The 18498-nt window shown below is 46.8% G+C and overlaps 3 protein-coding genes across 3 annotated transcripts; all 3 read left to right on the forward strand.

The window, feature by feature from the left end:
• Positions 1-711: 711 nt before the first annotated feature.
• On the forward strand, positions 712-1590 carry LOC120698410. The gene has a single exon (XM_039981989.1). The coding sequence runs from the start codon at positions 803-805 to the stop codon at positions 1046-1048; it is 246 nt and encodes an 81-aa protein (XP_039837923.1). The 5' UTR covers positions 712-802; the 3' UTR covers positions 1049-1590.
• Positions 1591-10686: 9096 nt separating this feature from the next.
• On the forward strand, positions 10687-15551 carry LOC120698411 (probable apyrase 7). Its single transcript, XM_039981991.1, has 3 exons — positions 10687-10925; positions 11504-13485; positions 14711-15551. The coding sequence occupies exons 2-3, from the start codon at positions 11658-11660 to the stop codon at positions 14995-14997; spliced, it is 2115 nt and encodes a 704-aa protein (XP_039837925.1). The 5' UTR covers positions 10687-10925; positions 11504-11657; the 3' UTR covers positions 14998-15551.
• Positions 15552-16655: 1104 nt separating this feature from the next.
• On the forward strand, positions 16656-18376 carry LOC120698413 (40S ribosomal protein S23). Its single transcript, XM_039982005.1, has 4 exons — positions 16656-16800; positions 17582-17737; positions 17823-17949; positions 18020-18376. Exons 1-4 carry the CDS (start codon positions 16796-16798, stop codon positions 18158-18160), a joined length of 429 nt encoding a protein of 142 aa, XP_039837939.1. The 5' UTR covers positions 16656-16795; the 3' UTR covers positions 18161-18376.
• The last annotated feature ends 122 nt before the right edge of the window (positions 18377-18498 follow it).

The following is an 18498-nucleotide window of genomic DNA, read 5'->3' on the forward strand; positions in this document are numbered from 1 at the left end:
GCGCGCGGGATCTGCACGGATCTTGCATTGCCTGGCGACAATCCTTAGCCAGGAAGGAAATGCCAATAACGCATGGTGTGTGCGTACGCCATCGTTCTCGAGCCACTGCCGACAGCAGGGATGCTTGTTTATCCTCAACTCGATACGGTCTGCTCCTGAAGCCCAATCATGATCATCGTCGTCTGTGATGGACTGGCCAAATGCACTTTTCTGCGCTCCGGTTGCTATTGATTTGTCGAGCGAGACAGGGACTAGCAGGAGCGGCATCAAATGTCATCCCATCTCTACCGGCACTAGCTGGCACTGGCTTGCTATCCAAGACAAACGGTCAGCGCCGAGCTGGCACTGATCATCCTCAAGTGATCACGTCGAAAGTACCAATCGGGCCCACGGACCGACCAAAAGTTGGCAAACGGGGTACGCTGCCGGGCCACTGTGGGCCCAGAAGGCGCTGTGTGTCCCCACTTGCCACTCGCACGTGTTTCGCTCCAAGGAACCGCAACTGGCCAACTGCCCGTGTGTGGGGCCCTTTCGCCCGGTCCCACCAGGTGGTGCTAACGCGCACTTTGGGCCCCACGAGTGGCCCACCTCTGCACTTTTTCCTGCACGCGGAGTCCGCTAGCAGCTCAGCTGAGCCGAGCCCTGCTCGCGAGGGCCGCCTACGGCCCGGCCTATTTATACACAGGACTGCCACCTCGACGAGCCGACGGATCCCAAGCATTCCCCGTCTCGCTCTCGCCCTTTCCTCTCACCCCGCCAAGCCAACCAGTGCACACCGCTGGTCGCTGGAGTCGCCTCGCTGATGGCCACCGAGACCATCCAGGCTCCGGCTCCGGCCATGCCCGCCGTGCCGGGGCGCGCCGCCGTAGGGGGTGCCGGCGGGAACGGCAGGGCGGGCCTGCCACCGCCGCGGAGGGGCCAGATCAAGGAGCGGATCCTCAAGGACGTCATCGCCGCGGTCACCGCCATGGCCGCGGGCCTCGTCAAGAACACCCGCGGCGCCGGCGCCGGAGGCCTCCCCGCCTCCGACGACGCCGACGAGAAGTGAAACACCCGCCGCCTCCGCTTGTGTGTTCCCTCTTCCGTCGTTCCCCCTCTGCGCCGCTCGCTCCTCTGCTGCTATAATGCGCAGGTTTTTAGTGCGCGCAGCAGAGGACCCCGGCCGGGGGGCAAAATTACTACGAAGCTCTCGTGATTTCTCGTTTCTGCACTTGTTCCTGTCGATCACGGATGGACCGGTTGCCGTATTAGAGCTCGCGCTGATCCGTCCGTGGTCTGGTTTCGCTGGTCTGTGGTTCTTGTCCTGCCCATGGTTTTTGGTTTGGGTTTCAGTGGCTGCTTTCAGGAGGTTACTGAGGTTTTTAAGAAAGAACCTCCTGTTGCTGCTGCTGCTGCTGCTTGGTCACTGCTCTTAACTGTTAAGCAAGTTCGTGGTGTTTGCCGGTGTTTGATTGTACTGTATAAGGTGTAGGAGGGATCAGCGAGTATTAGGTCTGGTCCTTCCTTTTGTGTGTTACCATTACCAACCCCTGCGTGATGTAACTTTGCTTTACTATCTTGTCCAATAAATCGAGCTTCTTGTGTGAAATACTGTCAGATGGATAAGCGGGTATATGGTCTGATCCGTCCTCCTTGTTTACTAATTCGGTAATTAGGACGTTACTAATTGGGAACGTATCAGGTGCAAACCTATCTCTCCGTGCAATGAAGTTTTCATAGTTTGCACGGAGTCACAGTGGCGGATCCAGACTAGAAATGGAGGGGGGCTCAACTACACACTGTTCATCTTCAACCTCGAGCTTTCTTCAATGGCAGGGGAAAAATCAAGAGGGGGCTGGGGGGGGGGCGCTCCAATGGAGTTTCCGGGGGCAGGGGGGGCATGCCCCCCGCTGGATCCGTCCCTGCACGGAGATGTTGGTTTGCACCTGATGCATTGCCTTACTAATTACTACCCCGCCGTGTGAGGCAACTTTGTTCTATTTTCATGTCAAAAAAAAGAGCTCCTTGTGTGAAACAAGTACTGTCTGATTGCTCAATCAAAATAAAAAGGGTTTCTTGTCACCAAACCGAATGGCTTGACGCATGCCGAAGCTCTGCCCCGAGCCCCTGCTCTGCACAGGCCGCCCTTCTCATATTCCCGCGCCGCGCCGCCAATGGTAAGGGACCGGTCGCCCCCAGCCGGTTCCGAGACCGGCGCCGTTGAACACTCCACGTTCAACGCCAGCCGCCCTGTTCCGAAGGGAAGCGTTGCCCTGGCCATGGGGGGAAGCGATCCCGAGATGAGTTCCCGTTCCAGTAGGAAGGTCAGCTCAGCATGCTCCCGTTGACCTGCTACTCGGTCGGTCTCCGCCCACAGTTTGCAGCTTGCACCGCCGGAAACCGGGAAAATGTAGTACTAGCTACTTGGCGATCCAGGCCGCGTAGGGCCGTTTAGTTCCTAAAATTTTTTGACTAAAATTTTTTTGTCTCCCCTTTAAACACATATACGAAATATTAAATATAGTTAAATAATAAAATTAATTGTACAGTTTAGATGTACACGATGAGACGAATCTTTTGAGTCTAATTAGTACGTGATTAACCATAAGTGCTACAGTAATCCACATGTGCTAATGATGCGGTCAAATACCTCAAAAGATTTGTCTCGTGGTTTCCAAGCGAGTTCTGAAATTAGTTTTTTAATTAGTGTCCGAAAAACACTCCCGACATTTGGTCAAACAATTGATGTGACATTTGAATCAAAAATTTTCACTAACTAAACCGTGGCCCAAATGGATGCAGTGCATTGCAGGTGCAGGGCAACGGGACGCTTCAGTGCGTCGGAATCACACGGCACTGGCAATGTCAGCAAGTTGCGGTTCGAGTCGCCTCCGGGTCGCCACGCGCTTCCGTGCCCGGGCGTGCCCGACGGCGCATTGGTCCCCTGCTGCCGGGGGAGGCGGAAACGAACGCCACCTCCGCTAACCGATCGCGCGGAGCCAGTCCAAGTTGGACGCACGCTTTCAACAGGTTTTCTCCCCCCACCCCCATGGTTACCCGCTTCAAAATATGCCCGGGTCGTCAATGACGCATCATCGTCAACAGGCAACCGGAGTGCCACGAAAAGTCCACCAAAACGCCTGTTCCTCCCCCGGGGCAGTGCTCAGGCCCTGCTGGTTCTGCACCTTGGCGTCTCCGGTGGCCGAGCCCTGGAGCATGGAGCCATGAACGGCTATGGCAAATTGGATGGGATCTTCAGCGCAGAGCATCAGGATAAAAAAGAGACAGCAACAGTGGCAATGGGACTTTTTTTTTTTTCAAAAACAATGGCAATGGGATGGGAACACGGCCTAATGGAAGGAAACACGTCCTTGTCCCTACCAGAAGTCAAGACGAAAAGATCAAGGTCCACAACTGCGCTAACCTCCCAAGAACCCCGAAGTATCTCTGTGAGAAGAAAAAGAAAGAGTAGGGCATGCTGCCGAATGCCGATGATCACTTGTAGCTTCAGACGGAACATTCGGCCGAAATTGCTTACACTAACATTGGCTGTTTATAGCGGCTTTTTTCTATTTTATATTTAAAAAAAATAAAAATTTAAAAAATATATGTCCGTTTTGAAATATTTCAAAAATACCCCCGGTCGCCCCCAATAGGGCGGCAGGCCCTAAGTGTAATTTTTTTTCTTCAAATTTGCAACGAGGTCCCTGAAAAAAAAGGGTCTGTCGCCCCCCCAACAGGCGACAGGGGGGCATGTCCCCCCCCCCCCCTCGGGCGACCACTGGGCCCTGCCCACGGGCACGGCAGGGGGGCCTGTCGCCCCCCCCCCCCAACTCGGGCGACCGGGGTACCCCCCTTATATAAGGATCCGACCCCCTATTCCCTCCTCATTTAAGCCCGAAAATTCCACCAAAAATCCAGAAAAAAAGAGAGGGGTGAGGAGAAGGGAAGCGGCGAAGCCCTGCCGGATTCAGCACTTGTGATCTGCAGGTTAGTACATTTAGTTTATATATTTTTCCATTTAAGTACTACGCATTTAAGTAGGAGTAATTTAAGTAGGGGTGAGTAATTTAATTTAATTTGTGCTATAGTAGAACCATTTAAGTAGGAGTTTAATGATATTTTACTTTGTAGTTATGTAGTAGTAAATTAGTTTAGAAAATTAGTACTACGCATTTATTATTACAATTGCAGTACTATTAGAGACGTGTTTATAAATTAATTATGATTTAGAATAGAATTTGACATATGCAGTATAGAATTTGAGTGTCATCACGTAGTTATGAATACTTATACGTTGTAGTTGAATTTCATACTTAGTTTTTACGGATTATTGAATAAGGTAGTGAAGTAAAGAGTATAACTCGATAAGTATTATGTGATATACAGATATGTCGAGCAAGATGCAGTTTCAAGTATTTTATGGTGACTACAATGTTTTGTATGGGCCAAATGGAGTAGATCTTTCTGCCTTTAAGTGCACATCTAGCGCCATAGATAAACCTCTGGAAAGGAGTTTTGGTTCCATATGTAAGTGGCTGCAGCGTGGGTTCCGTGTTGATCCGTTGACACATGTGATCACCGTCCAGTCTCTTGTTAATTGGGAGGTAGAAAGTGAATTATGGGAATTGATGATAATACACAGCACTGATGACTGGCAGAAGTACATGCAAGCGGCTCTAGAGCGTGAGTGGCCTCTGGCCATTCTTGTTCAAATACAGGAGAAGACACAAAATGAAATCCAACATTATGCAGTTCAAGGAACTCCGAGTATTCGAAGAGAGACCAATTATATTGAGCAAGATGAGTCAGAAGAGACAGAACCAAAACATGGGACCACAGGGCCTTGCTGATGAGGGAGAGAGGATACATAGCATTGTTGACGAGATGGAGGCAGAAGACCAAACTACAATAGAGATGGAAGAATATGAGGGCTCGTCTGATGACGAGCAGTACTCATTGCCAAAAGAGTGGAAGGAGCATGGTTTTGGCAGTCATGTCGCAGAAGGCGTACGAAATCAGGAGTGTGAGTACAGAGGGAATGATGTAGTGCAAGGTGCAACATATCCAAACATTGAAGCCGTAAAAGATGCTGCGAGACTATGGGCAATATCATTGAAACAAGAATTCAGAGTCGTAAAGTCTGGCAGTAAAGAATATGAGGTGAAGTGTGTGAATGATGGATGTCCATGGCGAGTACAAGCATTCAAGGGAAAATGGAAGTCGAACTGGAAATGTTCCATTGTGACAGAACACACTTATTTGCTATCAGAAGTTCTTCTCTCGCATCGCAATATATCATGCGACTTTGTAGCAAAGCAAATGTATGGGTTTATTATGGACAACCTAAATTATGAGCCAAAAATGATTGTTCGACACATTGAGCAGACTTACCAGTACACCATTAGTTATTTGAAGGCATGGCGGGCTAAACAAAGGGTGTTCGAGATGCGGTTCGGCACATACGAGACATCATATGATAACCTACCTCGTATGTTATCCTAGATTGCTGCTAGAAATCCTGGAAGCTTTTATGACACATACCTCGTACCAGCCGTGACTAGGGGGCAAAGAATTATGCAACGAGCCTTCTTTTACATAGGTGCTTGTGTTAGAGCATTTCAGTGTTCTTCCGGTGATCTGCATTGATGGCACATTTCTGATTGGAAGGTATAAAGGTCAGATACTCACCGCAATCGGGGTAGATTGCAACAACCAAATAGTTCCGCTCGCATTTGAATTTGTTGAGAATGAGAACTTAGACAGTTGGTATTGGTTCCTTGAATGAGTGAAGGTTCATATTGTTGCTGCACGTCCAGATGTGTGCCTTATTAGTGATAGGCATGCAGGTCTACTGCAATCAATACTGAAATTGCAACGTGGAACTGCGACAACGCCTCCATTGTGGCCCGATGTCCAAAACAGATGGTGCATTAGGCATATGGGTGCAAACTTCTATGACCACTTCAAGAACAAGGATCTTAAGAACCTGTTTAAGAGGTTGTGCACCCAAAATCAATAGAGAAAATTCAATACATTATGGCAGATGCTTGATCAGTTGACTGCAGAGCTAGTGAAGGTAAGGGCATCAAGAGCAGGCACGAGTCAGGCTGCAGAGGCTAGGGATTCAATTGAGAAGCCATTTTCACACTGGATTCGAGGTGCACCTAAGGAGAAATGGTCATTCCTTTATGATACCAACAGAATACGGTACGGTATTCAGACAACGAACCATGCAGAGTGTTTCAATATGGTTATGCGTTCTTGTCGTGTCTTTCCTCTTGTGGGAATTGTTGAGTTCATCATGTATGGGTGCATGAAGTATTTCAGAGAGCGTTACACGGTTGCAAGCATAAACATCAGCAACTCCCAAATTCAGTTTTGCACAAGAGTGACACAATATATGCAAGAGAAGATTGAAAAGGCACAACTGCACCGCGTCATATCGACAGGTGCAATGGAGCATAGATTTGAGGTTCTATGCAAGGATAGAACTGGTTGTGGTATCCATAGAGATAGGGTGGTACATGAGAGTTTGATTACAGTAGATGGCAAAGTCTTCTGCTCCTGCATGAAGCCTAAGTTATTGCATTTGCCATGCTCCCATCTCATTGCGGCATGTGCAGAGTCTGGGTTGCAGCCAGGAGTATTTGTTTCACCTTACTTTAGCAAGGAAGCAGCTGTATCCACCTGGGGACATGATGTATATGGGATTGGAATAGTGGGGCCTTTCATTCAGGATAATGAGAATAAGATGTTTATTTCTGATCCAGCGACTAAGAAAGGCAAAGTCCGCCGTCAGACACGTCGTATTCGGAATGGTATGGACGAGTCCGAAGCAAGCAAGGCACAAAAGCGTTGCAGCCAATGTGGAGCATTGTGTCACAACTACAAGAAGTGTCCTCAGAATGCACTTCACGATGCTGCTGACGTCGGTCCTTCCGGAAATCCCAGAGATGGAGCACCTCCTACGTTCAGACGAGCATCGGCGAGAATTGCTCGTAGAAGGCATTCGGTGTCATGATCCACAATTGTATTTCATTATTTGTAATATGTAGTAATGAAATATTGCAGGTATGTAATGAAGTATTATTGTACATATGTGTCCAGTTTGTATGAAACATATATGTACCTATGTGTTCTCATATATTTTTGAATGCAGGTATGGAGATAGACTCCTTGCTAGATCCAGTTATCGACTCGAGCCACAGGTCTTACTTTGCAGCTGTTGAACACCGAGCCCTAGAGGTGCTACGTCCTCGTCCACCCGGGGAGGCGATCTCTATACACCACGATTGGTGTGACCGGTATGTAATGAAATATTATTGTTTATCACTTATGTATTCGTCGGTATTCCTTTGTTTCGACAATTTTGTTTATTGCAGGTTACGTGAGGCCGGTCTACTGACTCTGAGCCGTCTTGTCGAGATTGGGCCTATTCAGCTCGACCAATCCCTTCTGACGGCGCTCGTTGACAGATGGAGGCCGGAGACACACACGTTCTACCTCCCGTGTGGGGAGATGACTCCTACGCTGCAGGACGCTGCTCGACTTACCTGACGAGGGTACGTGCTGGATCCCCAATGACCCAGTTTGAGCAGACAGAGGCATGGTCAAGGTAGCGTGATCAGTTGCGTCAGGTAGTTCACAACTTGGGAAGCCGTGTGCAGTACGAAGACAACCACGGGTCGTCCCAGGCCTCATTGTCGTTCCCGTGTCCATCGACCGTGCACGGGCCCACGTCGCAGTTCTTCCCAAGTGCAGGTAACGTACATATCTCTTTAAAATTAGATCAAGTGTTTCTACATATTTACTAATATCACATACAGGATACGATCCAGCTACTGCGTTCGGCCATACTGGAATGTTTAGAGGGACATCACCAGTTGGCGGACCGTATCCAGGGATGGTACCGGGGCCACAGATATCGGTCTACACAGGTTAGTTTATGTTTCGTATTTCGGTTTCTATATGTCATGACGAAATACACGAGCGTACGCTAACATCCACATTTTATGCGTAGGATTCTACCCCAATGCGGGCGCCGGACCTTCTTCTTCCTCCTTTCGACCAGATAACGAGACCTTCACCTTAGACGACCTCGACAGCTTGACTCCAGAAGAGCCTGCCGCGCAAGGTGACCCCGATGTCTTGGGGTATTCACAGCTAGGAGGAGCACCACTTGGGATCTCTCAGCAGCAGACAAAGACGACGAAGTTGATGATACCAGCAATGCTGCCGGTTCACAGGATGAACCATGCACTATTTCTTACTGCAACTGCCCTTGTCACAAGAAGAAGGGCCCTGTGCCTCCGGCACCACCGCCTGCACCACCTGCAATGGGTGGATACTGCGGAGAAGGCTCAACGCAGTTTGCTACGTGGGGGTACGGCTACTAGGACTACTCTAGTGCTAGTGACATGCTGCATCGTTGTGTTTGTTCTGTGTTTTTTTTAAATTACCTAAGGCATGTTAGGTTAGTCCGGAATCTGTTTACCGTAGTTTGCAACGGGTTCTGCCATGCCACTGCATGTGTGATGTGTGTTTCATTATCGTTGTATTATGATGTAAAATTTGATGGTTCACATTATGTAATGCATTTCTTAGTTCTTATTTCTTATCGTTATATTAATTAAATGTGTGCTTTTTAGTATTCTAGTGACATGAAAAGCTCCGAGAGGCATGTCCGATCCCAGCAGAGGGCTAAGAGGGTCCGACGCCCTAGGGGTGGTTAGATATATCTGATGTTTGAATCTCTGATGTTTATTTGTAATGAGATAGCTGTGGACCGCTTATTTATACACTTCAACGTTCGCCTCTGATCACTCTCGTATTTTCCATTACATACAATAGATGGTATGTTTATACTTCGATGTTCTATTACGACTAAGTACGATTCAAACTCGACATTATGTACATGTCCAGTGAATGCAAGTTAGGTACGAGAATACATACAAGCATAATACAACATTAACAATACTAAATGCGAATACATCTTAAAGCGATGAATATCATATGTTATAGATTATGGCATGAAATCATCTAGGTCGTCATCCCAGTTGACAGATGGTGGTGCTGCAGGTGGTGTAGTATGGCTCGACGAACCTCTTGGCTTTCTCTTTCTCTCTTTTCTGGATCTACGTTCATGTACAGGGGGAGGAACATCATGTGTTGGAGGCCATGGTTTGGGGGGCATGAAGTCATCCATGTCGTCATCCCAGTTAACACAAGTTTGTGCTGCAGGTGGTGCAACATGACTTGACGAACCTCTTGCCTTTTCCTTTGTCTTTTTTCTGATTCTAGGTTCATGTACAGGGGGAGGAACATCATGTGTTGGAGGCCATGGTTTGGGGGGCATGAAGTCATCCATGTCGTCATCCCAGTTAACACAAGTTGGTGGTTGAGGTGCTGAAGCATGACTCGACGAACCTCCGGGCATCTGTTCTTGCGCAGGCCAAGTACTATCACCCGAAGATCTTATCCACCTCCTTCGTCTAGTTTGCGGCATAAGTCCACCGAAGATACATACCAATTTACGGAAATTTGGTATCGTTTTGTTAATCAACTCCGTGTCCTCGGGGTAATCCTAGTATATAAATTAAAAAACAATGTTACTGTTTCATAAATATGGATTCGAAATGACGGACGAGATTACAACTGAATGAGAGTTACCTTAATGTGCATCTCATACACCTCTGGCCGCATCCATATCTTACAAGAACTTTGTAAGAATCCAATAATATTAGGATGATTCGCTTGTTCACATATTCTCATGTATATCTTCCAACGTTCTAGCAGGTGTCCCTTTACATCTTGCGTCGTAATACCTCGAAATAATGTGAAATCTTTAAACTCTACTATTTTGGACAACACCATCTCTATCGTACCATCCGCTAACGGATCCAACTTTTTACTGATAACAAGATGGGTCATGATATCAAGTATTATACTAGATTTTTCTTCGGTCCATGAAAATCCTCCACAATAGGAGGCAGCCATTGCCTTATGCTGCAATATCAATAAGGTACTTTCATAATTCTATTCTAATTCATAATTAATTTAAAACAAGTCTGTAATAGTACTGAAATTGTAATACTAAATGAGTGTTCTAAAGCACCAAATCTAATTCAGCTAATCCGCTAATTAAATTAAATCGTTATACAATATCAATGGATTCATACGGAAGTTACCGGTAGATCACAAGTACACAATTCGGTAGAGCTTCGCCGCTTTTCTTCTCCTCACCCCCCTCTTTTTTCCTGAATTTTTAGGCTCAAATGACAAAGGGGTGGCGGCATATGGCGGCCAGGGCTTATATAGGGGGAGGGACCCTGTCGCCCCTGGGGTGGGCGACATGCCCTTTTTTTTCCTAGGGACCTCGTTGCGAATTTGAAGGAAAAAAATTACACTTAGGGCCTGTCGCCCTATGGGGGCGACCGGGGGTATTTTTGAAATATTTCAAAACAGACATATATTTTTGAAATTTTTATTTTTAAAAAATATAAAAAAGAAAAAAGCGCGCGACGGCTACCGTTTGAATTGGGCCTGGGTCCTCTCAAAAAACTTGTGGGCCTGGGCCGAAAGTGGTGGGCTGTTACCATTCGCACCCCTCCTCGAGTTCTTCGCTCGTCGCATATGCTCGTCGGCTCGTCGCTGCGCTGCCTGAAGGAAGAAAGGACAGACCCCCGCGAGCCGAGCCGCTGTGCTTGTGCCGCCCCGTCCTTGCGCTGCTGCTTCGACAAGTCCGCCCAAGTGGAGTCACTCGTCACGCCCACCCCTCCCCATTCCGACGCAGCGCCGTTGCGCCCGCAGCCACGCAGGCGCAGGCCGCTCGCGCTCGCCCCCTCCCGGTCCCGGCCTCGCCTTTGCGTCCCCGCCCCTCCACATCACACCACTCGCCGCCGCCGCCGCCGGCGATCGCGGGCGGTCGCCGCCCGCCGCGACCGGTGAGTCACGTAACTCGTCTCTGGATCACTCGGGGCCTCGCCAGATCCGATCCGGCCCGCGGGTGGCTGCCGGCACCGATCCCGGGCCGGGGGCGCGCGGCTAGATCTTACTGCTGGGGCGGTGGTTGCGGCTCGCTTGGATCAGTGGTTGGGATCGACGGTTCGGTGGGTTGCGATCCCGGGGTGCCGTTGCTGAGGGAGGTGGATGCTTTGGCGCGTTGGTAGGGTCTTGGAGATGTAACTGCCAGTTCGTCCGTTGTGATTTGATGCAGTGTGGGTTGCATGAATGGTAGAAAGGTAGGATTGGGATTTAGGGCTCCTTGTCTTGCGTGTAGTATTGGGGATGTTTGTGCTGTCCACGGGTTTGGTAATGGTGCTCCAAGGTTAGTGTCTAGAGGATATCGTCATCTTTTAGGGTATGGTATTCTAGCTGAGTAGCTGGACACTTATTTTTGTGTTCTTTTTTCAAACTGAGAGTTGCTCTGCTTCCCAGCATGGCGGTGCATTTCAGCCTTTTCTATTTACTGATTTGATGTTGCAGTGTTAGTTTGCATGCTAATGTTTGTAATTTTCCGCAGGCAGAGGCCGTATAGAGGCGCCGCTATATTGCTTACTCTCTGGCTGGCTATGCAATCTACTTATGACTCCAGTTTCCTGAGATTCTGTCTGCATTTTGCCCCTGGTCAGTGAGATTCTGTAATACCTGTTCCCCTGACTGCAAAATAAGAAATTATGCGACTTTCATCTTCTCTTCAAGATCTGCCGACCTTCACTAGAATTGATGCTTTAGAAAGGGGCTCTAGCATTGGCAGTGATCTGAGCTCAGGGCGTGCAAAGCCTGTACGCACGCTTCAAAGAGATGGTCCGGTGGCAAGCTTTTCAAAAGAAAGAACACCCCCATCATCACCGACAAATCGAAAGAAATGCATGAGAGCAGCCGGTTGCGCTATTGCGCTGATCTTGTTGGTGTTCTTCGCATATGCTTCTTGGAGATATTTCCATTTATTCCTCTCTCAAGGAAACTCTGAATACTATGTGGTTCTTGATTGTGGCAGCACAGGTACAAGAGTGTATGTCTATGAATGGCACATCAATCATAATGATGCAAATGGATTTCCTATTGTTTTGAAACCTTTAGGGAATGCTCCTAAGAAGAAATCTGGTAAATTAACTCGACTGTACCAGCGAATGGAGACTGAACCTGGATTGAGCAAACTTGTTCACAATGAAGCTGGATTGAAGAAGGCACTAGAGCCCCTCCTTCAAATGGCTGAGAAGCAGATCCCCAGACGAGCACACAAACACACTCCACTTTTTTTATATGCTACAGCTGGCGTCCGCAAGCTACCTAGTGCAGACTCAGAGTGGCTCCTGGATAAGGCCTGGGATGTTCTGAAGAATTCATCATTTTTATGTAGTAGAGACAGGGTTAAGATCATCACTGGCATGGACGAAGCTTATTATGGATGGATAGCTCTTAATCATCACATGAACATGCTTGGCACCTCATCATCTAAAATGACGTATGGTTCACTTGATTTAGGTGGATCATCATTACAGGTTACATTTGAGACTGATAAAACAGTACAGGATGAGACAAGCATTAGTCTGAGGATTGGTTCTGTCGATCATCATCTTAGTGCTTATTCTCTTACTGGTTATGGATTAAATGATGCATTTGACAAATCCGTAGCACATCTAGTGAAAAAGTTGGGAGGAGTAGCTAATAATGGCAAAGTTCAAGTCAAACACCCTTGTTTACAGACTGGATACAAAGAAGATTATGTTTGTTCTTACTGCCACCCTCTAAAACAAGATGGAAGTCCCAGAGTTGGTGAGAAGACAACTGGCAAAGAGAAGCAGGGAGTAGCTGTTGAACTTGTTGGAGCACCTCAGTGGAATGAATGCAGTGCTCTTGCAAAAGTAACAGTTAATCTTTCAGAGTGGTCCAGTGCAAGTCCAGGACTTGATTGTAACCTTCATCCTTGTGCTCTTGCTTCTAACTTTCCCCAACCACATGGGAAGTTTTTTGCTATGTCTGGCTTCTTTGTGGTTTTTAAATTTTTTAATTTGACTGCTGATGCCACTCTGGTTGATGTTCTAAAAAGAGGTCAGGAATTTTGTGAAAAACCATGGAAAGTTGCAAAGAGTAGTGTTCCTCCACAGCCGTTTATAGACCAGTACTGCTTCAGGGCTCCTTATATTGCATCGCTACTGAGAGAGGGGTTGCAGATTAAAGATAATCAGGTGATAATTGGCTCTGGCAGTATTACTTGGACTCTTGGGGTTGCTTTGTTGGAAGCTGGTCAGGCATTGTCTACACGAATCGATATTCAAGGATACAGAATACTGCACCGGGAGATAAACCCAAATATTCTCATAGTATTGTTTCTGATTTCGATTGTGTTGGTCATATGTGCCATATTATGTGTCAGCAATTCAATCCCAAGATCATTCCGCAAGTCTTATCTGCCAGTTTATAGGCAGAATTCTGCAGGAAGTTCTGTTCTTGGTATGGGGCCGCCTTTCAGATTTCAGTTATGGAGTCCTATCAACTCAGGTATATATGCAAGTGCTTTTTCTTTACTTGCATGCCATCACAGTTTCCTGCTCTGCAAAAAGCTAGTCTGACATTTAAGGACCACAGTACTGTAATTCTGTTGGCTGCAGTATACCATTTTTTTTCAAGACAAATGGTGTCTACTTGTTTGGTTAGAAAGAGAAACCAACAGTGTCGCCATACCGGTGGACCAAGTTCAGCTAGGCGGCGCCTAGACGGCGACTAGGCGCGACTAACCGGTAGTCAAGGGGGTTCCACCTCGCCTATGGGGGTAGGCGGACCCCTAGGCGGGCGGAGGTCGCCGGCGGCGTTGGACGGCGGGCGCGGGCGGCGTTGGACGGCGGGCGCGGGCGGCGTTGGACGGCGGGCGCGGGCGGCGGCGGGCTCGGACTGAGGGAGAGAGATGCGGGAGAGGAACTGGCGGCGGGGACGCGGGCTCATGGGTGCGGCGGCGGGAACGCGGGCGCAGGGATGCGGCGGCGCGAGCGCTGGGATGTGGCGGCGCGGGATGCGGTGCGGGCGCAGGGAGCGGAAGTGGCGGCGTGCGGGAGAGGATGCGGAAGAGAGATGCAAGTTGGGCCTTTAAATGGGCCTTTTCCCCATTCTTCTCATTTCATGAGCACTGATCTTCTATTTTTTTCTTTTGTTTTAAGTATTTGTGCATGTATTCTGCTAAAAAAAGTATTTGTACATGTATTAATCACCGCCTAGAAAAACGCCTAGGAACGCCTAGGCGCGATTAATCCCGCCTAGGCGCTAGGCAGTGGGTCAGCGCCTAGAATCCGCCTAGCGCCTAGCTAAACTTTGCCGGTGGAGCTTGGACCCAATATTAGAAGGGGCCAACTCTGAACCCAATATGAAAGTAAGGAAGGTTGAGGTGCCCTATTTGAAGCTTAATCAACAAACTATTGGCAACAATGAAGCTCTGCCTCGAGTTGCCATCTTGTTAGTTTTATTCCAGTATGTTAATCTTCTATAAGTAGCATTGCATAGAACTCTTGCATGATGCAACTCACACATGTTTTTACTTCAATTAACTTGTTATAAAATGGCATCCATACATAACATTGTAATGTTACCTCATGTATATTTTAGATCACCTTAAATCCTTAATCTGGTAAAAGAGCATGTTTCAAATTTTGTTTGAACCTTACTCTTCTTTAATGTGGAATACCTTAGATGATCAAACTTTTAAATTTGTTCAACATTGTCTGACACTACACAGGTGATGGAAGAACAAAGACACCCCTGAGCCCTACTGTAGCTGGGTCAGATCCCAGTCCGTTCAGTATGAGCCATGGATTAGGAGGCAGTAGCGTTCAGCTTATGGAGTCCTCTAGACAATCCTTGGGTGTCTATCACAGCTATTCTGTTGGAAGCTTAGGTCAGATGCAGTTTTCCAGTGGAGTGAGGAACCCTAGCCGAGGTCAGACTACACTTCAAAGCCGGCGGTCACAATCAAGAGAAGATCTCAGTTCCACATTAGCTGATATTCATGTTCCAAAGGTGTAGCATTTGCATTACAGAATGACATGACTAGAATGAGATCCTATATGCCATAACAAACTCTGTAAATAATAGCTCCAGAGTTCAGACTGCTTGATTTCTTCTCTAATCAGAAGTCAATTTTGTTGGTGCACTGACACTTCAGTGAGGTTTAGGATTCATATAAATGTTAAACTTATGACTTGGTGGCTATCCTGGACATCATACATCCATTCACCCTCCCATTGTTTGTGCTAGAGAACATACCATAAAGGTGAAGTTTTAGTATTATACCAGAAGATATATTTATGCTGTTCACGGGACTGGTTGGCCATGAACTGGAACCTGCAAGTATGTAGATCAATTCTTCTGCAATCAGGCGTGACAATACTTCTTCAAATGTTTTTTCATCTGAAACATAATAAAGATGCATGTAGCAGCATGTATTGTTGTTGTGCCCTCATGTAGCCTTGTTGTGACTTGTGAGACTTCTCTTATCTCTTGGAACACCATTTGGTGTGCCACCTTGTGATATCAAAACAAAAAATTGAAATCATGAATCAGTAACTTCAGTCCTACCTGATTGTTCCAGGTGGCCTTCAGTGCCGGCACGTATTCATTTGTAAGCCTTGTGTTGTGTCATATTGAGATTTTTGTTCACATAGTTTTATCTTGATGACCATGAAATTTCTGTGATCTCTCTGTGGCTGGACACATTGCTTGTGGCTTGTATTTCAGCAATTATGCATCAATTTCTTGTACAGAAAATAGAACGTTGATCTTTTGCACAGATCATGTTTTTTCTTGTGTGATTTGTCAGCGCTGAAAGGTGGAGCTTGTATCAGGAGATGAGTGCTCTCCCCGGTTCAAGGCTGCATAGATGGGAGGCATGTTGTATGATTTTTTTTTTTTGGAGCAATATGGTTTTCTATAGGCTGCAAACTTTCGTGATCAAGTCTCATGGATGAGATTCAGTTTATTTCCAAATTTCGTAGAGTTGAGAACACGTTCGTTTATATATGACGCAGGTAGCTGAATCGAAGAGGGAATATGCACCACTAGTATTGTTCATCAATATAGTATTTAGTCATTTTTTGAAGGTAATCAGGGATTTCTCATTGCTGGCCCATCCATAATTTTTTTAAAAAAATACTTCGGTCAGAACTCAGAAAGGTTAAAATCCGAATTTTAATCAAGCAACATCTCTGACGTGTGGGCTCATCGGTCAGTGTAAGAAGCTAAGCTGCAAAACCAGTCGCGCCCGAGGTGAGACGTGGACCGTACGATACGGCGGATGCACCCGCAACACGAATAACGACGTCGATCCCGGAACCCTAAAGGCCAACCCTACTATGGTTCTGTTTAGATTTTTACCCATAAATATAAAAAAAACATCACATTAAATATTTTGATACATGCATAGAGTACTAAAGTCTATTTATAAAAAATTTTGCATGGATGGGCTGTAAATCGCGAGACGAATCTAATGAGACTACTTAATCCATGATTTGTAACAGTGATGCTACAGTAACCATCTGTTAATTGTGGATTAATCATGGATTAATTAGCACCATTAGATTCATCTCGCGATTTACAACCCGTGCAAAAAAAATTCTAAATAAACTTCATTTAATACTTCAAATTAGTAAGATTCCATCGAAAAATTTTTTGCGTTGGAACTAAACACGACCTATATAGGCCTTCCTGCCCTCCCCCTCACTCCCGCCGCTGCCGCCGCCGCCGCCCTCGAACTCGAAGCCCGCCGCCTGCGCCTCACCCCCTCCGCGTCGCGTACCCTTGCCGCCGGTCTCCTACCTCCGCCACCATGGGGTACGCTCGATGTCTCTCCTTCCCCTTAGTCCCGGTTTCCTGCACCCCTGCTCATGTTGCGCCGGGTGGTTCGTTCCTGGAGGCGTTCCTTTGCCTCAGCCCGCCGGAAGCCCTCTGTTTGACGCCAGGATTTTGTTTCGCGCATGTGATTTAGGCTGGTTGGTTTTAGATTAGAGAATGAAATCGCCTTAGCGTTGAGAAGCAGAAAACTGAGCTTATTGACGGTCCAGTGCTGATCAGATTATACACCATCAGTGCTAAACATATTCATAAGCGATACAAATCCGTTGCCACCGTGTAACCATGTGCTCCTGGATTCAAATGCTTCGATCCGGGAGGTTATGCGTGGTGGCATACAAAGTATTGTTTCCCCCCATAATGCTCTGTTTACAGACCTCAGCTGGTTTATTCTGTTTGGTTATGTTTTGGTGCATGTCTGTGTGGTTGGCTATTTAGATGTTCTTAGTGAGGTCCATATTTCAATGTTTGTTAGATGGATGTATATACTTGTTCGGCCATGCCACAAATATTTTTTGTATAGCATGTGTACAATTGTAGGATCAATACCAATACATTTCATAGTAAATTGTATTGCTTGCGTACGTGTGCTTTGATCCTCTTTGTACTGCATTATGATTGTTTGTGTATATACTGTTGTCTTTCATGCATTAGCTACATTATGGGTTGCATATGCTTATGCAATGGACATTTGTGTTCTTTGAGTTGCAGAACTTGTGATTTATATTAAATTTGATGTAACAATTGTGAATTCACTTCACAGGAAGACACGAGGTATGGGAGCTGGGCGCAAGCTCAAGACCCACCGCAGGAACCAGAGGTGGGCTGACAAGGCATACAAGAAGAGCCACTTGGGTAATGAATGGAAGAAACCGTTTGCTGGATCATCTCATGCCAAGGGCATCGTTCTGGAGAAGATGTATGTTTGATAGTAGAGTCATGGGTGCCTTTCCTATCCCTACTTTGTATTGCTTGAGCTAAGGTCAGATACTTCCATTGTGTAGTGGTATTGAGGCCAAGCAACCGAACTCTGCCATCCGTAAGTGTGCTCGTGTTCAGCTGGTGAAGAACGGGAAGAAGATTGCTGCCTTTGTGCCGAATGATGGTTGCCTTAACTACATTGAGGAGAATGTATGGGTTCCTCAACCATTGTTCCTGTTGACCCTATGCTATGAAGCTAACCTTTAATCTCTTGCTGTAGGATGAGGTGCTGATTGCTGGATTCGGTCGTAAGGGACATGCCGTGGGAGATATTCCCGGTGTCAGGTTCAAGGTTGTGAAGGTTTCTGGTGTGTCCCTGCTCGCCCTCTTCAAGGAGAAGAAGGAGAAGCCAAGGTCATAGATTGCTTTTGGATAGGCAAGAGTTGGGTAGACTGTCAAGGCTCTATTATCAAACTTAATTGTGCTAGCAAGAGAGCTGTATCTTTTGTTAACATTGCCATTGAGAGTTTTGTTTCCATTTTGAAGATATTAATGTTGCATTGCTGCTTCAAGCTGGGGTTTCCACCCAGGTGGTTGTGACTTGCCTTCAGTTTGAGAAATCTCTTGTTTGTTAGTCTGCCTGGTTTGAAATCTGGTTTATAAGATTATATCGACAGCCAATGACTCGGTGTACATTTTTTTTTTGCTGGTCTCGACGTGATACCAAAAACCTCAGCGATAGCAATGGTAGATTCGATT

The sequence above is a fragment of the Panicum virgatum genome, chromosome 3K (genome assembly GCF_016808335.1).
Source record: "Panicum virgatum strain AP13 chromosome 3K, P.virgatum_v5, whole genome shotgun sequence".
Lineage (NCBI taxonomy): Eukaryota > Viridiplantae > Streptophyta > Magnoliopsida > Poales > Poaceae > Panicum > Panicum virgatum.